Genomic DNA, 22,904 nt, shown 5'->3' with positions numbered 1-22,904 from the left:
GCCCGCCTCCCAGCCGAGGCCACGCCCACACCATGCGAGAAGTGCGCAGGCGCGGAACAGCGCCAGCGTCGCAGGTGTGACATCACAGCAAGGCGCCGGAGTAAACAGACGCAGGTGTCCGGAAACGTCAACTCGAAGTCGGGCGCACGCGCAGTGGGGTTACGAGGGCGCGGCGCACGCGCATTGGCGGCGAGCGCGATGGGCGGGGTGTTGCCCGAGCTGCGATGGCTGCCCGCTGGTGTCCCGAGATCAGAGCCTCCGGCCCCCCGCACAGCCCGGCCTCTTGACGCCGCCCGCGGGCGGGGTCCCCCGGGCCGCCTCCGCCGCTGTCATGTATCCGCCCGCGCCGCCCGCGCCACGGCGGGACTTCATCTCCGTGACGCTGAGCCTTGACCAGAGCGACGACGGCAGCAAAACCCGGCGGCGCCGCTCGTGCTGGCGGGTGAGGACGGCCCCGCGGCCCCCTGGTCTCCGCCCCGCACGCCGCCTCGGGCCAGAGGCGCAGGCGCAGGCGCTGGCCCTGGGTGGGGGCCCTGGTCCCAGCTGCACTGTCCGCGTTCCAAGCTCGGCGGCCTGGGCGGGGGAGGGCGCTGGACGGGGCGGACGCACCCCCAGCGGGTTCCCAGTGGAAACCCGAGGTTCCCCGGATAAGCTCTCTTGCGGGGCCGGGAGCTGGAGTGCGGCCACTTTGAACCCCAGTGCGTCCCCGGCGGTCGCGGGGCGCCCACACGCCGCGTCAGGGCAGGGGCAGGTCCGGCGGGACCTGAGCCCTCCACACGCCTTGCGGAGTCGCTCTCCGCGGCCCGTGTGCGGACAGAAGCGGACTCGATGTCCGTTTCCCTCCTCGTCTTACCTGCCCCAGTGCATTCTGCTCCGGCATCCGGCCCAGCCGGTCACCCGCCGCCAGGGAGCTGCCCCCCGTGCAGCCGCAATAGAACTGCCACGGACCTTCTGAGCTCCTCCCTGTCCTCACCGAGGCTGTCCCCGTGGGAGAGATTGCCACTGGTGTTCTTTCCAGTGAAAGTGCCCCTTGCGCCCCCGCCTCAGACATGGAAGCAGCTGTCCAGGCTCCAGCGGAACGTGATCCTCTTCCTCCTGGCCTTCCTGCTGTGCTGTGGGCTCCTGTCCTACCTCAGCGTGGCCCACCAGTGGACAGGTACCTGCTCCGGGGGCGGCGGAGGGGCCGAGGCGGCGGCAGCCGCTGGAACAGCCCCAGGAGCCGCGAAGGGCAGGGAATGGGCAGCACCCCCGGGTGAAGGGGCGTCGCGTCCCCGGCCTCCCGGCTGGACACGGGCGTTGCTGCGAGACCTCGGGCTGCTCCCCCGTCTGCCGTGGGCAGGTGTCCGCCCGCTGCCCTGCGGTGGAGGCTCGCGGTCAGCGCACCGCCCTGTGTCCGGGAAGGACGAGAGGACGGCTGGGAGCTGGGAGGGTGCAGGGACCCTCCGAGGCGCCTGAGCTGCGGGTTTGACAGGAAGCTGACAGGCAGCTGCGGGACCTGCGTCCTTCCCCAAGTGGAAACATCCAGGCAACGCCATGGGGGTTGTGGGTGGGGATGCGGACAGCAGCCACGGCGCGGAGAAGGGCGGCTCTCCGGCTGTCCTTGAACGCACGTGGGGGCTGCCCGAGGCCGGAGGGGCCCTTGGTGAGGAGGCAGGAAGCGCGTCTGGGTGTCCAGGGAGCGCTCTGAGGTCCTCGGGGCCCGGGCGCTGGCGCTGAGGCGGTTCTCTGGTTCAGCCCCGAACGGCAGGCCAGCGGAGGAGCAGAGGGGGAGGCCCGCACACCTGCCCGTCTTGCCGGCTCCTCGGAAGGCAGATGCCGACCCGGGACCGGGCCCGCGGCCGCCGCCTCAGGTACTTGCCACGAGGGCGGTCAGGCTGGCACCGGCTCAGCGCCAGAGGCCTCGGAACAGGACGCGGGGCTCCAACCGATGGCGAGGACGCCTGTTCCCGCCATCTGATGGGTGTCTCACCCTCACGGTTGTCCGGGGCGGTCGGGCGACCCCTGGGGAAGGAGGAGGCGGGTCTTCCCTTGGACCTGGGCTGCGCGCCTGCTGCTCCCGGGGCCTGGGTTTGGTGGTGAACCGAGCAGACCTGTCCTCTCCCTGAGCCAGGGCAGCCTCTCTGAGGACAGGACCCGGAACAGCGCTGTGGGGGCTGAGGGGCCCTGCCTCTGGGGAGCGTCGAGAGCAGGTCGGGTCCAGGGAGCTGCCCGAGGCAGGGGGCTCGGCTCATTGGGGGCTGAGACCCAGCAGGGCCCAGATAGGGAAGGGGCCAACCAAGGCCAGGCCAGGCCGGGCCCTGTGAGTCCTGGGTCTGTGACAGCAGAGACGTTCCGGGCCAGGGCTTCGCCCTCACCCAGGGGGCACCAGCGTGTGCAGTCTCCACCCAGGTCGGTCAGGGTCAGAAGATGGGGTGAAAGGCCCCCCGATCTGCAGGTCACTGTGAGGAGGAAGAACCCAGCGTGTGCACAGCCCCGGGGTCGGGTCTGATGGGAGAGACCCGGTGGACAGGGAATGGCAGCCGGTGGGCAGGGAGCTCCCCTCGCCAGTGACCTTCCGTTTGTGATGTTTGTCTAGAAGCCTCAAAGGCACGTGCGGCGGGGCCCCCCCAACCTGCAGATCAGAGCGCCCCACAGAGACGCGGGGGACAGGCGGCAGGATGATGGCAGGAGGAGGGACGAGGCGGCGGACGAGGCTCTCCAGGGAGAAGGCCCGCCGAGGACGGTCGTCAGGTAGCAGGAGCCGCAGTGAGCGCCGGGCGGAGGCTGCCTGTGGCGTCTCTTCTGGAAAACAAGCAGAAAGGGACAGCGTCTGGCAGACGTACATCTTCCCTTTGAAGCAGACCATTCGTGCCCATCCTGCAAGGGGCCCGGGTCGGGGGGTGGACTGGGCCCCGCGGGCGGCCACCTCGCCGGGTCCTGCCCTGTGCTGCTGACGCTCCTCTCCCTGCAGCTGGCGGGGAGCAGTGATAGAGCCGGAGCCGGGCACTGAGGCTCCTTCCCGGAAGGCGGGGGCCCCCGCCCGGCCCTCCCTGCAGGCCCCCAGGATTCAGAACCAACGAGGTGAGGCCCCCTGTGCCCTCTTGGGCCCCACCTGGGCATCCTGAGGGCGAGGGCACGTGGACACACAGATGCGTCCATGGCGAGGGCGCAGTGCCGGTCATCCCCGGGAGGCCGCGTCCCCTGCACGTGGGGGCGCACACTTCTCAGAACTTAGGCGGCGACACGTGGCTTTCCTTTTTCCTTAACGTGTTTTTATCGATTCCCAAAAGGAAGAGAGAGGGCGAGAGAGATGGAAACATAACGGATGAGAGAATCATTGATCGGCTGCCTCCTGCACAGCCCCTGCTGGGGATCGAGTCCACAACCTGGGCAGGTGCCCTGCCCGGGAATCGAACCGATGCTCAACCACTGAGCCGCGCTGGCCAGGCAGCAAGTGGCTTCTTGAGGCCGGTATCCCATGTCCAGGCTGTGGCGAAGGGAATGCGTGCGGGAGGCTTGCTTTCCCGCCCGTGGCAGCTCCCAGGGCCTGAGAGACGTGGGCAGCTGGGAGGGTCCCTGCGTTCAGGCCCCGGTGGTTGGGGGCCTGCTGGGTGCTGGCACTTCTGGGAAGGGACGCAGGGCCCAGAGCTGGGCTGGCGGCCAGGCCTGTCAGGGACACTGATCGTGAGGGCAGAGCTGTGGGCGTCTGCCCCACAGAGAGGACACTCAGGGACCTCATGCATCTCCTGTTGGAAGGCGCCAGGTCCACGGGTTCATGAGAGGCGGGGGGTCTGGTCCTCATCACGGCACCCGTCATGATGGACGTTCCCGTGCCCACGTTGCCAGCGCAGCCAGTGTGACTGTTCTGTGGCCTGAAATGCCTTCGCTCGCCGGGGCTCCCTGTGGCCCGGCAGGTGGACGGGACAGGCCTGGTGGACGTGAGTCCGAGCTGTCTTGTGAGGCCCCAGCGCCTCTCCACCTCCACAGCCCTGTCCAGCCCCGAGGGTCTCACTCGGGCTGTTCCCCGACCTTCATGCTTCCCACTGCTGCCCGTGGCCCTGGACAGTGCTCCCCAGCTCATCAGCCTCCCTGCTTGGGGGCCCCGGAGGGACTCTCCTCCCTGACCAGGTCCTGCCCCCTGACCCGCTTCCCCCTGCAGCCTCCCCTAACGAGCGCCAGCAGGCCGTCATAGACGCCTTCCGCCACGCGTGGGCCGGATACCGCAAGTTTGCCTGGGGCCATGACGAGCTGAAGCCCGTGTCCAAGTCCTTCAGCGAGTGGTTCGGCCTCGGCCTCACGCTGGTCGACTCCCTGGACACCATGTGGATCCTGGGTCTGAAGAAAGGTACCTGTCTCCCCAGCTCACGCCGAGCTCTCGCGTGTGACGGCGGGCAAGTGAGCGCGCGTGCCCGGAGGTCCCGCCTGCCGTGTTCACCGACATGCCTCTCCTTGCCTGGGGGACAGGAATGGGCGTGCTGGTTGTGGGGACTCTGTCACTCACGTCCAGGCATCTGGGGGCACTCGGGGCAGCAGAGAGGTCCCTGCCGAGAGCCAAGTGGACCCTGGTGGGCGTCCAGCGGCATTCCTGCCGGGGTTTCTGCTGCAGCGGGGAGGCCCCGAGTGGGAGGTGGCACGTGGTCTGATGTAGCCGCCCGCACTGGAACCGTCCTCAATGCCCACCTTGTGCCGCAGCTGGGGGCCAACTGGGACTCGGCGTCATCGGTTATTTCTAACCGACGTTTGCTGGAAAGGTTGGAGGCCGCCGCTGAGCCGCCCCCGGGTCCTCGAGCCGTGGCCTCTGACACCGACCACTTGTGCTCACGGCTGAGGTGGCTCCCGGCCGCACGCTGGCCCGTTCTGCTCAGACCCAAAGACTCGGGTTCCTGCCTTTGCACCCTCAGCAGAAAGCGGGACAAGCACACGTGTTGCCTGGACTGGGAGGCCCTAGGGCAGTGCTGGACCCGTGAGCGTGTCCTGTGCCCTCTCCCGTTCACGTAGAATTCGGAGAAGCCAGGCGGTGGGTGTCCGAGAAGTTGCAGTTCCAGAAGGACGTGGACGTGAACCTGTTTGAGAGCACCATCCGCATCCTGGGGGGCCTGCTGAGTGCCTACCACCTGACGGGGGACGCGCTCTTCCTGCAGAAAGCCGTGCGTGCCCGCCGGCCCGGGTCTCGCCTGCTCCCCGTTTCCTCTCTCCGGGGGCTCCGGGCGGGCTGTTCCACTTCCCTCCCCTCGAGCTCACTTGTCTGTTTTGGCAGGAGCTGAGCCGAGCGCACGCCTGTCCCCTGCAGCCACGGGGCCACGCTCGGGCTCAGGGCCCAGCCCCTGGGCTGCCGTGGGGGGCGGGCTCTGGGGGGTGGGAGCGGGTGGCGGGTCTGTGCTATGGGAGGGAGACACACCTCTCTGACCGCCAGCAGTGACCTCGCTGTGTGTGTATCAGGAAGACTTTGGGAATCGGCTGATGCCTGCGTTCCGGACGCCCTCCAAGATCCCGTACTCGGACGTGAACATCGGCACTGGCGTGGCCCACCCGCCCTGGTGGACGTCGGACAGCACGGTGGCCGAGGTGACAAGCATCCAGCTGGAGTTCCGCGAGCTCTCCCGCCTCACGGGCGTCAGGAAGTTCCAGGTACGGCCTGCTGTCTGGCGGAGGCCGGCTCGGCGCGGCAGGTGCCGACCGCGGGGCACTGGTCCCGGGCCGCCAGGCCCTGCCTCTTCTTCACGCCTCACTCGAGTCCTGTTTCCTCACTGATGCCAGGGCTCAGGCCTGGGAGGCGCTGCTGGCTGGTGAGACCCCGCCCCCCCACCCCCCCTCCCCCCCTGCCTGGTGTAGCGCCTCTTCCCGGTGCTGACAGCGCTGCTGGCTGGTGAGACCCCGCCCCCCCCACCCCCGCCTGGTGTGGCGCCTCTTCCCGGTGCTGACAGCGCTGCTGGCACCGTGACCCGGCTGCCTTGGAGGCAGCATGCGAGGCCCCATCACGGCTGCTGGGTCGCACGTTGTTGACGTGCCAGTGAGATTGCGGTTGTCCCCGCTGGCAGCCTCCGGGGCCTCCGGGGCCCGTGGATCGGGCCGAGCTCACATTTCGGTGCGAGTGCTGTCTTTGTGTTGAGGTGGAGTGACGGCCTCAGCGTTAGCTGTTTGCTGCTGAGATGGCCGCTGAGATGGCCTCGGGCTGCGTGCCGCCAGGCGTGTGTGCTGAGATGGCCTCGGGCCGTGTGCCGCCTGGCATGTGCGCTGAGACGGCCTCGGGCCGTGTGCCGCCTGGCGTGTGCGCTGAGACGGCCTCGGGCCGTGTGCCGCCTGGCGTGTGTGCTGAGACGGCCTCGGGCCGTGTGCCGCCCAGCGTGTGCAGCCGCTGGAGACTAGAGGAATCGAGAGGAAGTTAGCAGTCGGGACGGGGGATGCGCTGGGTAGAGACCCAGAAAGCGCCCCGGGCCGGGTCCTGACCTCGGAGAAGGTGCACGGGCTGTGGAGCTCCTGCTGGTGCCGCCCCCGTGAGGTGTGAGCTCAGACGAGCCGGGCTGGTGGGTCTGGAAGGGGGAGCAGGCGTTCACTAGGGACAGCAGTCGGGCAGTCGATGGTCAGCAGCAGCCCTGGGCTCAGGAGGGACGTGCCTGCCTCCCCCTCAGGAGGCGGAGCAGGTGCCACGCTGGGCGGCGTCCTGGGGACTGGGTGTGGCCTCAGGCCCGTCCCTGCAGGGGCCCCACCTGCCCAGAGGACAGGCCAGCCCTGCGTCGGGGCCTCTGGTGGCTGCTGGCCCCAAGGCGGCCACGTCTGCGGACCAGCAGGGCACTGTAAGGTGTGGGCTGGCCGGGCGGTGGCCAGGAGCAGCATCCAGGACACGGGCCTTGCTGCCGGGGAGTGGATGGTCGGGCGGAGTGCACCAAGCCCTCTGGCTGCCTGGCGCCCTCGCTCACCCGCCCTCCCCCGTCTGCCCAGGAGGCCGCGGAGGAGGTGACCCGGCACGTCCACTCCCTGTCGGGGAAGAAGGACGGGCTGGTGCCCATGTTCATCAACACGCACAGCGGCCTCTTCACGCATGGAGGCGTGTTCACCCTGGGCGCCAGGGCCGACAGCTACTACGAGTACCTGCTGAAGCAGTGGATCCAGGGCCAGCGGCAGGACACGCGGTGAGGCCGCTCTGCGCCGTCCCAGCTCCAGGGGCGCCTGTGGGGACCCAGTTGCTCTCTGCACAGCACGTGCCAGGGCAGGGCCTGGCCCTGAGCTGGTGCTGAGCGGGTGTCTGTGTTGGCTGCGGGCCCAGCTCCCTCCCCGAGGAGGGGCGGATGCAGCCTCGCGAGTCCCTCTGGAGGGAGGGCACCAGGACCCCTGGGCTCCCTCTGCGGGTTCCTTGGAGCTAGTGGGCCGCTCCCTACAGTGCAGCAACCCTCAGGGCGTGGGAAACCCGGACACCCCTCGTGGGGCCCTGGCGTGGCTGCCCCTCCCGCCGGGGCTTCCCCATTGGGGAGCCGCCCTCCAGGGCTCGGGCTGGTGGGAAGGGACAACGTGTTTGGGAAGCAGAAGGCACTGCCCTGCCCCACGGCTGACCCGCCCCAGGCCCCACCCCCAGGCGGCCAGGCAGCCCTTAGGGTGTGAGCGCCCCTGGGGCCTGCACCTGGGCAGGGCTGTGCGCCCTCCGGTCCGAGGCCGGGCTGTGCGCCCTCCGGTCCGAGGCCGGGCTGTGCGCCCTCCGGTCTGAGGCCGGGCCTGCTCCCAGGTTGCGGGACGACTACCTGGAGGCCGTCGAGGGGATCAGGAGGCACCTGCTGCGCAGATCGGAGCCCAGCAAGCTCACCTTCGTCGGGGAGCTCGCCCACGGCCGCTTCAGCGCCAAGATGGTGCGTGCTGTGCAGGCCGGCCCTGGCCGCCCCGGGCTTCGGCGTGTGGGCCCCGAGTTAGGGCCAGGAGAGCACAAGGAGGTTGTGGCCCAGGAGTGCGGCCCAGGCAGACTGGCTGCCCGGCCTGGGCTGTGCCCACAGTGGGGGGGTGACCCGAGGGCCACAGGCACCTGCCCCCCTGCACCGGGATCCACTGTGGCTGGGGGCCAGGGAGAGGCCAGGCCAGGCTGCTCCCGGCCGCGGTGTCCAGCTCCTGGCGTGGAGGCCCAAGGGCTCCTGGGAAGGGGAGGCTGGCTCCGTGGTGGTGAGGAGGCCCTTCACTTTCAGGACCACCTGGTGTGCTTCCTGCCAGGGACGCTGGCCCTGGGCGCCCACTACGGGCTGCCCGCTGACCACATGGACCTGGCCCGGGCACTCATGGACACCTGCTACCAGATGAACAGGCAGATGGCGACGGGGCTGAGCCCCGAGATCGCGCACTTCAACCTGCACGCGCAGAAGGACCAGAAGGATGTGCAGGTCAAGGTGAGTGGGGCCGGGGCAGGGCGGGCAGCCCAGGGCAGGGCGGGCAGCCCAGGGCCCTGTGCGGGCCTCACGCCGCCTGTGCCCCCAGCCGGCGGACAGGCACAACCTGCTGCGCCCCGAGACGGTGGAGAGCCTCTTCTACCTGTACCGCCTCACGGGGGACCGCACCTACCAGGACTGGGGCTGGGAGATCCTGCAGAGCTTCAACACCTACACGCGGGTGAGCGGCCGGCCCGCGCCTCACGCCCCTTCCCTCCGGCCCCTTTCCCCGCCCACCCCCCGCCCCGGGCGCCATGTGGGGAGGGTCCCTCCACGGGCCCAGGCAGCCCTGTTCCCCCAGATGGGCACCAGGACCGCAGTGCCCCGTCCTCAGACCACAGCACAGAGGTCACGCCCTGCCCAGGTCCACCGCGCTGGGCAGAGCTGGGAGTGGCCTTAGCAAGGCCTCTGCAGGTTCTGGAGGCAGCGTTCCCGTCCGTCACCAGGCAGCTGGCACCGCCCGGGGCAGCCAGTCCCGTGGCCCTCGGTGCCCCCATCCCAGGCCCCGCCGGGCCATGCAGCTCCCCTGAGGGAGTGACCCTGCCGCGGCTCCTCCAGGTCCCCTCGGGCGGCTACTCCTCCATCAGCAACGTCCAGGACCCGCACGACCCGCAGCCCAGGGACAAGATGGAGAGCTTCTTCCTGGGGGAGACGCTCAAGTACCTGTACCTGCTCTTCTCCGACGACATGGACCTGCTCAGCCTGGACTCCTACGTGTTCAACACCGAGGCCCACCCCCTGCCCATCTGGGCCCCCGCCTAGGGCGGGTCCGTGGGGCGCTGCCCTGGGGTCTCACTTCTGGTGTTGGAGGAGCCTGGCAGCGGGGCCCTGGCCCTGGACAGGCCCACTGTCCTTTGACCTTGGCCGTGTGGTGTCGGCCCAGCTGGGCGACAGGCCAGGAGGCAGCTGGGCCGGGCCGTACCGGGCTGTGAGGAGCTGGGCTGGCCGCGGGCAGCAGGTGTCTGCCCAGCGGTGGTTCCCTCGGGACATCGTCAGGGACCAGGGGGGAGACCGGCGCTGTGTGCAGGGCCCCGTGCACGGCCTCTCCTCCTGAGGACCCGTCATGGCTCACATTCCTGAAACCTGGACGCCCCGCCAGCCAGCGCACGGGCTTCGGGGGCCCGGATCGGGGGGCCCCGGGCCCACGTGTTCAGGGCTAGAGCAAGGGACCAGAGTGCAGCTCGGCCTCGGGGTGTCTGTGACCCCACTGATGGGGCTCCTGGCGGCTGTGCTGTTTACGTGTTGGACTCAGGGATCCCGCGGGGTCGTCGGGCAGGTGTGCCCTGCGCCCGGCCTCCCGATGGGACGGACCTTCACTCGGGATAAAGCGGATCTGCTCCGACGCTGCTGCGTGCGTGTGCGTGCGTGGCCTGCGCCTGGCATGAGGTGGGAGGGGCATTGGGCTGGTCAACCCCCGTCCGCTGAGCTCAGGACCTGCTGGCACCTCACACCCCCATGTGCTGCTTTCCCGGGCGTGGTCTCCAGGTGGCCCTCGGGGCCTGGGGGTGTCCTCTCCCTCCCACAGCGTCGGCCTTAGGACTGACCCGTTAGTGTCCGCAGAGACCACCTGGACCTTGCCTGGGCCTCTGCCCCCAGGACCAAGGGACCTGGGACGGGGCCGTCTCTGCCATGTTAAGCGGGCAGCCCTTAGCCCTCAGCAACTTTAGGAAATGCACTTCCCTCTGAAGCCAGGCCTCTCCGAGCGCGGACACACCTCTGCCCAGGTCTGGGCTCCCGGGGCCTGGGCCTTCAGACGCGTGCCCTTGACTCCCCACAGGCCCAGGGCCCAGCACGCCTCTCCTAGGTCGGAAAGCTGCAGGCCTGGCCCTGAAGTGGCCTCTGGCCCCGCGCTGTGGCTGCCGTTCCCCGCCCCCCCCCCCCATGGGTCCCCCATGCAGGCCCCGGGGCTGAGCGTGGGCTTCCGCAGGCCAGGCTGTGCAGCAGGAGGGCAGGCCTGAGACACCTCCGCCCAGGGCCCCCAAAGATGGACTGGGAGGGGCAGCTCCCTGGGGCGCATCACTTGGGGACATTGAAAACGGCGGAGAAGGGAGGTGCAGACGCTGGGGTGGCCTCTGGTTTTTGGTGTCACAGCTCAGCTGGCCCCAGGAAAGCAGGCCCCCATCACCCACAAACAGCAAACTTGGGGTTCAGGACTTTTATTGTGTCTGATGGGGAAGGCTGGGCACGCGTGCGCTGTGTCCACTCCCTCCCCCATGGGGCTTGGCGAGGCCCCCACATGTGCTCAGCCCTTCCCTCGAGCACAGCCTGCCCTGGACTCCTTGCCGGTCTTAGCGGGGGGAGTGCCCCTCGGCCTTGGAGACTCTGTGCTGCGTCCGCCTGGCCTCCTCGACCCACTGGCCAATGAGCGTGGCCTCCAGCTGGCGTGCCTCCCGGACGGACGGGGGGTCTGCCGGGTGGGATCCCCTGAGAAGCAGGGTGGGGGCGGGGGTCAGCACCCTGCCAGGTCCAGCCATGGGCTGGGCCAGGCGCAGCACCCTCCCAGGGCGGCCCACCTGAGGTCCAGGTGATGTGCGCCCCCTCGGATGGTGATGGCCAGGACCGAGGCGCTCAGGTTCCTCTGGATCTGTCAGTCAGACGCCCGTCAGGTGTGCGGAGGGGGCTCCGGCAGCCGGCCCCCACCCTCCCGTGCAGCCTGCACACGCCCCCATGGGGTGCAGCTAGAGCAGTAACAAGAGGTGGCTGCGCAGCCTCGACTGGCCTCACTGGAGAGGAGCGGTGACCAGAGGCCTGGTCCCATAGACCAGGAGGGGAAGGCCCGGGTGTGGACATGGCCCAGGCCCAGCCAGCCCCATGGGGAACCCTGCATGGACTCACCCCGCCCCCTGCCCAGGGGTCCAGGTCCCCGTTGGAGAAGATGATGTTGCTGGCGGCTCTGAGGTCTGGAAGGGACAGAGCAGGTTGGGGGTACCAGGTGGGGTCCCGAGTTCAGTGAGCTGTGGGGCAGGCGGCTCAGACCTTGGCTCGGCCACCACCCGCCCCCCCCCCGAGCCTCACCGGCCCCCCCGAAGCTGGTGTGCAGCCAGTCCTGCCGGGGCCACACGCCCCAGGTGTTCAGGCAGTACTGCTGGCGGAGCTGCTCCGTGAAGGGCAGCGCAGGGAAGAGGTCCGTCTCGTTGTTGCTAGAGAAGGTCAGGCTCATCTCCGTGCAGGCCTGTGGGCAGCCTCACTCAGCGCCCAGCCCTCCGCAGGCCCCGCCCCCACCCCGCAGGCCCCGCCCCCCAACCCCGCAGCCCCCGCCCCCCCCCTGCAGTCCCCGGCACCCCCCACCCTGCAGTCCCCGGCCCCCCGCCACCCCACAGCCCCCACCCTGCAGGCCCCGCCCCCACACCCCGCAGCCCCAGCCCCCCCATACCTGGTAGTCCCAGGCCTTGGCATCGGGGCCCACGCCGCAGCCGGTGGGGTCCGCGCAGGCCTGGTACTGCAGGTAGATGTCGTAGCAGGGCTCCGTGCCCGAGGAGTTGTACACCAGCCCTGGGGAGAGGGGGCTGAGCCGGTGCCTGGGCACCCCCACCTGCCCGCTCAGGACCTCCTGTGCCCAGGAGGGCGAGGCCCCGGGTCTGCAGCCGCAGTGCCTGCTCTCCCGGCCGAGACCTCCCACGGCCCCTGGGGCAGTGACCCCAGGCTGGGCCATGGGGCAGGAGGGGGTGATGTGGGAGTGTCCTGGGCCCCGAGGTCCCCCAGGATCCCCACACCAACATCGGGGGCCCCCTCTCGGCACCAGGGCTCAGGGCCAAGGGTGGACGCACCTGCCAGTGCCCGGAGCCCTGCGATCCTCTGGCTCTCACTCAGCAGCCGCTCGCAGGCCACCTGGGGGGCAGCGGGGAGCCTCAGCCAGAGACCCCCACGGCCTGCACCCCTCCCACTCGCCCTGCCCTGGCCCCAAGCTATGTGGGGTGGCGGCCCTCGGGTGTCTGGCGTCGCCCACCCTGGGAAGCTGGCCGGGCCCTGCCCGCCTGGGGGGGCTGATGGGGGGGGGGAAGTCCTTGCCTTGACAGGGTTGGCGGGCAGGTGCCCCATGAAGTCGGTGGGGTACGGGTAGTCCATCATGGCCAGCATGGTGAAGGCGTTCCGGGCAAACCCGAAGAGCTGGGCCAGGTCCTTCTCGCCCGAGAGCGGCTGGCAGGTGCCGAACGCCCGGCTGACCGTGTCGTGTGCTGCAGGGGAGGGGGGGGGGACAGGCCTTTGGAGGCTGCTGTGGGGGAGGGTGCTGCTGGCCGGGAGGGGGAATACAGAGAGGGGAGGAGGTGTGGGGGGGAAGGCAGGCCTTTGGGGGCTGCTGGCCAGTGGAGGGGGGGCGCGCTCCTCACCTCCCTGCAGGAACAAGTCCTTGATCTGCCGGAAGGCGTCCCGCACGCCCTGGGCACACTTAGGACTCTGGCCCTCAAAGTCCTGGAGGAAGGACAGGTGGCTGCAACCGGGGCCACGCAGGGAACCCCATCCCCACCTCCAGGCCCCAGCCCCCCTCACCCCCCACTCACCGCGGAGACGTCCCGGAAGAACTGGTGGGCGTCGCCAAGGCCCGCCACAGACACCACGGGCGCGCTGGCCGCCAGCGCCCCGGCCACCAGGTGGGGGTACTTCATCCTCATGTAGGCGGCGAGCATCCCCCCGTAGCTGGTCCGGACGCAAGATGCAGGCTGTGGCCCCCCACACACAGCCCCTGCCGCCCAGGGCGCCTCCCAGCCCCTTCCCCTCTGCTCCCCCACCCCGGGGCCCGGGAAGGACCTGAGAGGTCTAAGGCCCTTGGGTCCCCGGAGAGAACGGAGCGGTGAGGACCCACCTCCCGCCGAAGGCAATGGCGGGGACGTCCTGGGCCCCGAGGTCCCGCCGCAGCGCCTGCAGCAGCCGGGCGAAGTCGGCCAGCGCCTGCTCCACCGTCAGCAGCTCCGTGTGCCCGCGCTGCGTGGACCGCTCGCCGAACGGGAGCGACTTCCCGTAGTACCGCTGCGGGCGGGGCGGCGCGGGGCAGTGACCTCGCCAAGGCCCGCCCGGCCCGCCCCGCCCGCCCGCGGCCACCAGCCCCGCGCTGCCCAGGGCGGCCCCGGACCCACGTGCTCCGCGAAGACCACCAGCGCCGCCCGCTGGGCCGCCAGCTCCAGGATGAAGCCCGAGTTGTTGGCGAAGGCCCACACGTCGCCCTCGTTGCCCGTGTAGAAGAAGAGGGGGCCCTCGCCCCTCTTCCAGAACCTCTCTGCGGGGGAGGCAGGAAGGGGTGAGGCCTGTGCCGGGCCGGGCCGGGCCGGGGGGGAGGGCGGGGGTCCCCGGGCAACTCACCGGACACCAGGAACCGCTGCGGGAAGGTCTTGTTGCCGAACCTCTCGAAGTTGAAATGGTCCAGAAGCTGCTCGAAGTAGCCCTCGCGGAAGCCGGGGTCCAGGGCGCTGTGGGCTGGAGGGCACCTCGCTGAGCGGACCGGCGGCCGAGGGGGGGCCGGGGGGGCCGCAGGGAGTCCCCACTTACCCGCCGCCTCCAGGCTGGGCAGCCCCAGCGCCAGCAGCAGCGCCAGGACACCGGGCAGGGCGCGCGGGGGAAGGGGGCCCATGTCTGCTGGGCGCGCTGCACGAGCGGTCACATGACCCGCCGGGCACCCTCACGTGGCCGGTGGGCGGGGCTGGCGGTCCTCACGCTTCCGCAGCCACCGTGTCGCCTTGGAGATGGGCGCTGCGGGGCAGGTGCAGGCTGGGGGCTCGGCGCTGGGAATGGGCCTGCACGCGGCTGCTGCAGGGGCCTGGCCCGCTCCCCGCTGCCCGCTGCCCGCTGCCCGCTCCCCGCCGGTCACCAGACGGTCCTGCTCGTGCCAGGTCCGTGCCAGGCGCCAGGCGGGAGGGGTGACCAGTGCCCCCGAACCGGCCTCACGGCCACGCTGAGGTCTCCTGGGCCAGGTCCCGCTGCAGACAGACCTGGGGGGCGGGGGGAGGAGGCGGCCAAGGGGGAGGGAGGGAGGGAGCCCTGGAACGTGGGGGTGGGGTGTCCCATGCCACGGGCACCTTCCCTGAGAAACCCGGGCCGGGCTGGGCCCAGGCAGGGGTGGGGCAGCCAGGATGTCGCTGCTGAAAGCGGGGGGGGGGGGGGGGGGGGGGGGGGGGAGGGAGGGGGGCAGGCCTCTGCCTGAGGACAGAGAGGCCCTCCCGCTGCTCAGTGCCCAGTCCAGGACCTGGGTGAGGGCCAGACCCGCAGAGCCGCCTGCCGCCCCCCCCCACAGGCTGCAGAGGGAGGAGCGACACTCCCTCCAAGGCTGCCCCTGGCCAGCGTGACCCCGGTTCTGCCCAGCCAGTGCGGGGACAGGACTGGGTGCTGGGGGCTGGCTGGGGAGGTCTGGCCACTGGGGGGCCAGGGTCCCAGTCCCAAGGCCGTCACTGAGGCAACAGATGATGACAATGAGCCCACATCACACCAGCCATGGGTGTGGCCCCCTGGCCGCCTGGTGCCCCCAGTCCCTGCCCGGCCCCCGTCTCCATGTCCTCCTGCTCCCCCTGCCCCTGTGTCCCCATGTCCCTGTGTCCCTGTGTCTCCGTCCCCGTGTCCTCCTGCTCCCCTTACCCCCCGTGCCCCCGGGCCCCCATCCCTGGGTGCCCATCCCTGTGTTCTTACCCCTGTGTCTCCGTGACCCCGTGCCCCTGCTCCTGTGTCTCGGTCTCCGTGCCCTCGTGTGCCCCGTGTACCCCGTGTCCCCCGTGTCACGTCCCCGTCTCCGTGTGCCAGTCCCCGTGCCCCCAGCCCTGTGTCCCCGTGTCCCTGTGCCGGTACCCCTGTGTCCCCGTCACCACGCCCCCGGCCCTGTGCCCCTGCCCCCGCGTCCCTGCGTCCCCGTGCCCCCTGCCCCGCGTCCCCGTGTCCCCCTCCTCACGTCTCTGTGTCTCCAAGTACCAGTGTCCCCGTATCCCCGTGTCCATGTTCCTGTGTTCCCGCGGCTGCACCCAGGGCTGCCTGTCCTGTGTGAAGTAGGCAGCCGCCCGCTCGGGGCCCGTGGCCTCGGCGGAGGCGGGGCGGGGCAGAGACCAGGACTCGCAGCGTCTCCCCCGGACGGCAGCCCCTTCGCTGCTCCTGCTCCAGCTCCTGCCCCCCTCAGCGCAGGCACCGGCCCGCAGGCTCCCCGCAGGCCCCCGGCAGCTCTCCACCCAGGGGTCACCGGAAGGAGTGTCCTGCTCCCTCTCGGACGGCCCTGCTCTGCGTGGTAGCCCTGCATGGGGGGGGGGGGGGCGCGTCTGGGGTCCGGCAGCCTCCCCTCAGGGCCTCCCCTCAGAGCCTGGGGCCAGGAGCTCTGGGGACAAAGCCGGGGCCTAATCCCCACCACAATTTGCAGATTTGGGAGCCAGGCCCGGACCCAGCACCCCCGCTCTGCCCTTTTAGACCTCCAGGCGGCAGCGACGGGAGGTAAGGATAGGGGGTCCCAGGTACCTGCTGCCCTCCACCTGGTGCCCCTGGGAAGCTCACGCAGCTCCTCCTGATCCCTTTCCAAAGCGATGTCATCAGCCCGGACACCTGGCCGCCGCCTGACAGCTCCGCAGGGCCGTGTCTGTGGCCCGGCATGTCCGTGGTCCTGCCCGTGGCTGTGTCCCGGCTGTGTCCGTGGTCCTGCCCGTGGCTGTGTCCCGGCTGTGTCCATGGTCCGGCCCGTGTCCGTGGTCCCCGCCCGTGTCCGTGGTCCCCCTGTGTCCGTGGTCTGCCTGTGGCATGTCCCAGCTGTGTCCGTGGCCCCCGCCCGTGTCCTTCCCATGGCCGTGGTCCGGCCGTGTCTGTGGCCTGGCCATGTCCGTGGTCCACCTGTGCTGCTGACCTCCCAGGCGGGGGTCTGGGTGTCTGTCTTGTTTCACAGCATCATGTCTTCCAGGTTCACGCGTGTCCTAGCGTGTGTCAGAATGTCCCTCCTTTTTAAAAAAATTTTTAATTAATTTCAGAAAGGAAGGGAGAGGGAGAAACACCAAAGGTGAGCCCTGGCCGGTGTTGCTAAGTGGTTAGAGAGTCGGCCTGCGGACCAAAGGGTCCCGGTTCGATGCCGGTCAAGGGCACGGACCTCGGCTGCGGGCTCCTCCCCGGCCTGGGCCCTGGTTGGGGCGCGTGCAGGAGGCAACCAGTTAGTGTGTTTCTCTCACATCGATGTTTCTGTCTGTCTTTCCCTCTCTCTCCCACTTTCCATAACAATCGATGGAAAATATCCTCGGGTGAGGATGAACAAAGGAAAAAAAGTAAAAAAAAAAAAAAGAGAGAGAGAGAGAGAGGATCATGGATCAGCTGCCTCCTGCACGCCCCCCACTGGGGACCGAGCCTGCAACCCGGGCACGTGCCGGGACCGGGAATCGCACCGTGACCTCCTGGTTCATGGGTTGACATCCAGCCTCAGTGGCCCGGCTGTTGAGGTGCTCTGCCCGTGTCTGCGTCGGGGCCAGGCGTCCCCAGGTGGCGTGTGCTCTCAGCTCGGACCCGTGCGCGGCAGGCGTGATCACGGTCCCTGGCCGTGTGTTACGTCGTTCGTACGGCAACGTGCCCGTCGGTGAAGCTGCTTCTGTGGTTGCGTGTTGGGGAGCTGGGAGCGTTTGAGGACACGCCCTGGTGTCGGCCTGTGTCGGAGGAGCGGTCTGAGCGTCCTCCTCCCGCTCCGGCTCCCTCCTCCTCCTCCTCTGCAGGCACCGCGCCGGCTGCGCAGAAGCTCCTACCCGACGGCGTCCGGCCCGTCTGTTTCCTCCTTTGCTGCTTGTGCTCTGGGGGTTCACCGGAGACCCCGGTGTCCACGCCAGGCCGCGACGCCAGACCTGTCCCTTTCTGCTTGTTTTCCAGAAGCGACGCCACAGGCAGCCTCCGCCCGGCGCTCACTGCGGCTCCTGCTACCTGACGACCGACCGACCCGACCGACCTGACCGACCGACCGACTGACCGACCTGACCGACCGACCGACCGACCGACCCGGGCGGGTCTTCTCCCTGAGGAGCCTCGTCCGCCGCCTCGTCCCTCCTCCTGCCATCATCCTGCCGCCTGTCCCCCGCGTCTCTGTGGGGCGCTCTGATCTGCAGGTTGGGGGGGCCCCGCCGCACGTGCCTTTGAGGCTTCTAGACAAACATCACAAACGGAAGGTCACTGGTGAGGGGAGCTCCCTGCCCACCGGCTGCCATTCCCTGTCCACCGGGTCTCTCCCATCAGACCCGACCCCTGGGCTGTGCACACGCTGGACTCTTCCTCCTCACAGTGACCTGCAGATTGGGGGGCCTTTCACCCCATCTTCTGACCCTGACCGACCTGGGTGGAGACTGCACACGCTGGTGCCCCCTGGGTGAGGGCGAAGCCCTGGCCCGGAACGTCTCTGCTGTCACAGGCCCAGGACGCACAGGGCCCGGCCTGGCCTGGCCTTGGTTGGCCCCTTCCCCATCCGGGCCCTGCTGGGTCTCAGCCCCCAATGAGCCGAGCCCCCTGCCTTGGGCAGCTCCTGGACCCGACCTGCTCTCGACGCTCCCCAGAGGCAGGGCCCCTCAGCCCCCACAGCGCTGTTCCGGGTCCTGTCCTCAGAGAGGCTGCCCTGGCTCAGGGAGAGGACAGGTCTGCTCGGTTCACCCCCAAACCCAGGCCCCGGGAGCAGCAGGCGCGCAGCCCAGGTCCAAGGAAGACCCGCCTCCTCCTTCCCCAGGGGTCGCCCGACCGCCCGGACCAGCGTGAGCGTGAGACACCCATCAGATGGCGGGAACAGGCGTCCTCGCCATCGGTTGGAGCCCCGCGTCCTGTTCCGAGGCCTCTGGCGCGGAGCCGGTGCCAGCCTGACCGCCCTCGTGGCAAGTACCTGAGGCGGCGGCCGCGGGCCCGGTCCCGGGTCGGCATCTGCCTTCCGAGGAGCCGGCAAGACGGGCGGGTGTGCGGGCCTCCCCCTCTGCTCCTCCGCTGGCCTGCTGTTCGGGGCTGAACCAGAGAACCGCCTCAGCGCCAGCGCCCGGGCCCCGAGGACCTGAGCGCTCCCTGGGCACCCAGACGCGCTTCCTGCCTCCTCACCACGGGCCCCTCCGGCCTCGGGCAGCCCCCACGTGCGTTCAAGAACAGCCGGAGAGCCCCCCTTCTCTGCGCCATGGCTGCTGTCCGCATCCCCACCCACAGCCCCCACGTGCGTTCAAGAACAGCCGGAGAGAGCCCCCCTTCTCCGCGCCGTGGCTGCTGTCCGCATCCCCACCCACAGCCCCCATGGCGTTGCCTGGATGTTTCCACTTGGGGAAGGACGCCGGGACCGCGGCTGCCTGTCAGCTTCCTGTCAAACCCGCAGCTCAGGCGCCTCGGAGGGTCCCTGCACCCTCCAGCTCCCAGCCGTCCTCTCGTCCTTCCCGAACACAGGGCGGTGCGCTGACCGCAAGCCTCCACCGCAGGGCAGCGGGCGGACACCTGCCCACGGCAGACGCGGGAGCAGCCCGAGGTCTGGCAGCAACGCCTGTGTCCAGCCGGGAGGCCGGGGACGCGACGCCCCTTCACCTGGGGGTGCTGCCCATTCCCTGCCCTTGGCGGCCCCTGGGGCTGTTCCAGCGGCTGCCGCCGCCTCGGCCCCTCCGCCGCCCCCGGAGCAGGTACCTGTCCACTGGTGGGCCACGCTGAGGTAGGACAGGAGCCCACAGCACAGCAGGAAGGCCAGGAGGAAGAGGATCACGTTCCGCTGGAGCCTGGACAGCTGCTTCCATGTCTGAGGCGGGGGCGCAAGGGGCACTTTCACTGGAAAGAACACCAGTGGGAATCTCTCCCACGGGGACAGCCTCGGTGAGGACAGGGAGGAGCTCAGAAGGGCCGTGGCAGTTCTATTGCGGCTGCACCGGGGGCAGCTCCCTGGCAGCGGGTGACCGGCTGGGCCGGATGCCGGAGCAGAATGCACTGGGGCAGGTTAAGACGAGGAGGGAAACGGACGTCGAGTCCGCTTCTGTCCGCACACAGGCCGCGGAGAGCGATCCGCAAGGCGTGTGGAGGCTCAGGCCCCGCCGGACCTGCCCCTGCCCGACGTGGCGTGTGGGCGCCCCGTGACCGCCGGGGACGCACTGGGGCTCTAAGTGGCCGCACTCCAGCTCCCGGCCCCCTGCCCCCTGCCCCCCGAACCTCCACGGGGTCTCAGAAGCACCGGGGCCGACGGACGGTTTTTTCCAAATTCCGCCTCTTGGCCGAGGACAGACAAAGCGAGGCCACGGGCACGTGACTGTGATACCAAGGTTTCCCGCCGCGGGGATTTTGTGGATTAAACTCACGTGTGTGCACCGAGGCTGCGTGCCGCTGGGTCAGGTGTGACTTCCTTCCGTCCTACGACGGGCCGCGGAGCCCTGGACGTGACGGTGGCTCGGGCGGCGCCATTTTAAGAACGGGCCGGCGCCCTGGCTGATTGTAACACAGGCAATTGTCGGAAATAAAGCGATGGTTATTCTTTGTCGGAGGTCTTGAAGCCAAGGCCCTAGGTTTGAGATGAGGCAACAAAACTGGTCCCAGAACCTAGCTGGTCTGTGCGAGCGAGGCAGGGAGTGTCCCCCCTCACTGCACCCCTCTGTAAAGTCTAGGTGCTGTGCGGATATTTTATTGACCTCAGAGAGGAAGGGAGACGGGGGGAGAGAGAGAACCCTCAATGATGAGAGAGAATCGCGGACCAGCTGCCTCCTGCACGCCCCCCACGAGGGATGGAGCCCACGACCTGGCACGTGCCCTGACCGGCAATGGAACCCTGACCTCCTGGTTCACAGGTGGACACTCCGCCACGGAGCCACGCCGGCCGGGCCTGTTCCGCTTTCTTTATTCCTGAGTACGTGACGCTGCACGCCGTGGCCTAAGGTTGGCCGGATGAGTCGGATCTAACTTCTCCGCTGCTGCAGCCCCAGCCAGCCCTCAGGGCTGCGCCTAGCACACAGTAGGTGCTCAGTAAATGCCTGTGGGGTGAACGAAAGGTGACGGGTCTTGCCCACGTGGGATGTGTGGGGACCCTGCGATGCTGGGAAGAGGGTCTCCCGGGAGAGGGGAGTTGGAAAGGCAGGGACGAAGGGACCCCGTGGTGGGGCAGGCCGTGAAGTGGCGCGGACAGGGGGTGCGCGTGGACGTCAACACGAGGGCAAGCGCGGCAGCACGGCTGGGGTCTGCAGCTGCCCTGGGTCGGGAGGCCCCCGGGTCTCCCCAGATCAGGGAACAGAGGCCCCGATCAGGCCTGCTGGCAGCCAGCCCCCCCCCCCCAGTTTGGGGTGGGCCCTCCCAGCAGGGGGGCTCGGGAGGAGGGCTCATCGGGGCCGTGGGGAAGGTGTCTGAGCATCGTTCCTGCACACCTGCTGGGCCCGACCCGTCGGCGTCCTCGCCAACTGGCTTCCTCTCGGCAGAAACGTGTCTCCCAGCGGCTCGTGAGCCCTGTCCTCGGGGACTCGCCCCCAGAGAGGAGGCAGAAATGGGGTCCTGTCCCAGGTTCCATCTGGCTAAAATCCTGGGGAAGAACCATGAGTGGTCTGCCTGGGTCCTGTGATGATCCCTCAGCCAATGGGCTGAGGCCAAGGAGGGGCTGTGTTGATGATTGACAGCCCTTACTGGAGCTGGTGGTTGGAGTGAGGGAGGGGCAGGAGCAGGTCCTTCCTCGTGCTGTTGGGCAGAATGAGCCAGCCCTGGGGTGTACGTGCACCCCAAGAACACCTTCCCGTGGGGAGCCCTGGGGCAGAGGCCGCAGCCCAGGTCTCCTTGGGCCTCCCCACAGAATCTGCCTCCCCAGCATGCAGAGGGGTCCCTGTCTCAGCCAGTTCATCTGTCACAGCGGGGCAGCCAGTCAAAGGCCTCCTCCAGCCCTGGCCAGAGTGCTCAGTGGTTAGAGCATCGGCCTAGGAACCAGGAGGTCGAGGTTCGATTCCTGGTCGGGGCACAGGCCCGGGTTGCAGGCTCGATCCCCAGTCTGGGGCGTGCAGGAGGCAGCCGATCAGTGGTTGTCATCATTGATGTTCCTACCCCTCTATCCCTCCCCCTTCCTCTCTGAAATCAATTTTAAAAAATATATATTTTTAAAAGGCTTTCTCTAGCTTCACTCCAACCCATGATGGGGGGGTGGAGGAAACCTCCAGCTCAACACGGGAGCCTCACTCCTTGCCAGGAGCCTGTGATCTGGGGGCAGGCACGGCCTCCCCTCCCCTGGGTGTTGGGGACCTTGCAAGGGGCTCCAGGCAAAAGCTGCAGCACCCGGGGCCTGGGGAGGCAGGGGTGCTGACAACCCACTTTGACGGAAAGAGGGGCCTTGCTGTGCGGGGTTCGGCGGCTTCCCTGGATAAACACTCCCACCCGGCCACATGCAGGCTCCCCGCGGCGTAACACCCAGCTCACAGGTTCCTGGCTCTTTAGAAATTGTTTCTCCGGGTCAGTGGAGCTCCCACTGGAGGAGGGGGTGGGCGGGTGGAGGAGGCAGGACCGCAGCTCGGCCCCAACCCGCCCCCCCCTCCCCCCCGGTGCTGGCTGACCCACTGGCCGTCCACCCCCTGCACCCAGGCAGCCTCCAGGCTGTGACCTGCCAGGGCCACAGACCCTTTGGAGACGGGGCCAGCTCTGAGCCCTTGAGCGCACCCCGCGTGCCCTCCGGTGAGCCCCAGAAACAGTGAGCATCCTCAGGGCTGGGGGGTCTCCCCACTGTGAGCCTCCATCGCAGAGAGAGGCGGGTGGGGCTGCAGCAAGAGGTGGGCCCATCCGCCCCCAGGCCCCGCTTCCCGTCACTGAGGAGAAAGGGCTGGAGAGGGAGCCCGCCAAGCTGCAGGCCCTGACTCCGTGCCAGGGCCTCCCGCCCGCCCGCGCCTGGCTCCGGGGGCTCATCCTGGTGCAGAGAACTACAGGGGGTGCGAGGGGAGGGGGTGCCGGCGGACCCGGCGTGGACCTCCCCTCTGCACTGCTCAGAGCGTCACTGAGGAGTAGGGACCTGCTTTGTCCCCTCTGGGGGCTTTTGCTGTTGGGAATGCAGAATCCTCAGTTGCTATTGGAAACGGTGATGTCACGGGTGGGGGCGGAGCTTCGGTGATCCTTTTGGTTAGGGAAGGGGGGCCGGTCTGGGAGTGGAGGGGACAAAGAATTAGGGTCACTGGGACCAGAGGGAGGGAAGGGGCTCTGGAGAGAGGCAGGATGGGGGGTGCTGGGAGGGAATTAGGAGGGGCCTTCAGGGGGAGGAGAGGAAGCAGAAGACACATGTCTACCCGGCAGGTACCTCCTGGGGCAGTGCCTCCCGGCGTCTAACCTTAGTCCCATCTGCTGCAGACGCCACCTCTGGCCTTGGTCTCCCCACAGCGGGGTTGGGGCCAGACCCCCCGACTCTGCTGGGAGGTCCAGCTCAACCGGGGCAGCCTGTCGCCCTTCTAGTCTCTTCAACCTTTGGGGGCGGGGGGTGTCCAAGTCACAGGGCCAGGCAGATGGGGACTCTTCCTCATGTTTGAGCTTCTGGAGAAGAGAGCCCCCCCCCCCCCGCCGCTTCCAGGAGGACGTGGCTTAGGCCCCTCCACACCGCTGGGTCTCCAGCCCCAGAATCGGTCCCGAAATATCACTGTGGAGGAGGACTCGTGTCCGCGT

The 22,904-nt window shown here is 69.1% G+C and overlaps 2 protein-coding genes and 1 long non-coding RNA gene across 6 annotated transcripts; 1 reads left to right on the top strand and 2 right to left on the bottom strand.

Moving 5' to 3' along the window:
* The first annotated feature begins 197 nt into the window (after positions 1–197).
* Positions 198–9,723, top strand: MAN1B1 (mannosidase alpha class 1B member 1). 2 transcript variants are annotated; one of them, XM_080668085.1, is made up of 13 exons: positions 198–442; positions 1,048–1,156; positions 1,735–1,850; positions 2,576–2,730; positions 2,951–3,060; positions 4,139–4,324; positions 4,978–5,126; positions 5,419–5,607; positions 6,919–7,109; positions 7,697–7,817; positions 8,145–8,342; positions 8,431–8,562; positions 8,940–9,723. In XM_080668085.1, the coding sequence occupies exons 1-13, from the start codon at positions 332–334 to the stop codon at positions 9,141–9,143; spliced, it is 1,971 nt and encodes a 656-aa protein (XP_080524211.1). In that variant the 5' UTR covers positions 198–331; the 3' UTR covers positions 9,144–9,723. The 2 variants fall into 2 exon arrangements, with proteins under 2 accessions (XP_080524211.1, XP_080524212.1); XM_080668086.1 differs by having other exon boundaries at positions 2,576–2,818.
* A 798-nt stretch (positions 9,724–10,521) lies between these two features.
* On the bottom strand, positions 10,522–14,169 carry DPP7 (dipeptidyl peptidase 7). Of its 2 annotated transcripts, XM_080671047.1 has the most exons (13): positions 13,863–14,169; positions 13,677–13,790; positions 13,454–13,593; positions 13,183–13,346; positions 12,881–13,016; positions 12,710–12,791; positions 12,390–12,556; positions 12,149–12,209; positions 11,755–11,873; positions 11,397–11,553; positions 11,217–11,281; positions 10,895–10,965; positions 10,522–10,805 (listed from the first exon to the last, which is right to left on the bottom strand). In XM_080671047.1, exons 1-13 carry the CDS (start codon positions 13,942–13,944, stop codon positions 10,670–10,672), a joined length of 1,494 nt encoding a protein of 497 aa, XP_080527173.1. In that variant the 5' UTR covers positions 13,945–14,169; the 3' UTR covers positions 10,522–10,669. The 2 variants fall into 2 exon arrangements, with proteins under 2 accessions (XP_080527173.1, XP_080527172.1); XM_080671046.1 differs by having other exon boundaries at positions 13,677–14,080.
* A 1,629-nt stretch (positions 14,170–15,798) lies between these two features.
* LOC308249479 lies at positions 15,799–21,432 on the bottom strand. 2 transcript variants are annotated; one of them, XR_013960733.1, is made up of 4 exons: positions 20,651–21,432; positions 18,169–20,263; positions 17,057–17,446; positions 15,799–16,960 (listed from the first exon to the last, which is right to left on the bottom strand). It is a non-coding gene; the product is annotated as an uncharacterized lncRNA (long non-coding RNA). The 2 variants fall into 2 exon arrangements; XR_013960734.1 differs by lacking the exon at positions 15,799–16,960 and having other exon boundaries at positions 17,332–17,446; positions 18,169–18,284; positions 18,939–20,263.
* Positions 21,433–22,904: the final 1,472 nt, after the last annotated feature.

The sequence above is a fragment of the Plecotus auritus genome (genome assembly GCF_963455305.1).
Source record: "Plecotus auritus genome assembly, chromosome: 5".
In the NCBI taxonomy this organism is placed as follows: domain Eukaryota; kingdom Metazoa; phylum Chordata; class Mammalia; order Chiroptera; family Vespertilionidae; genus Plecotus; species Plecotus auritus.
Note: the sequence above shows the minus strand (reverse complement) of the source record. Positions and strands in the feature narration are given on the sequence as shown.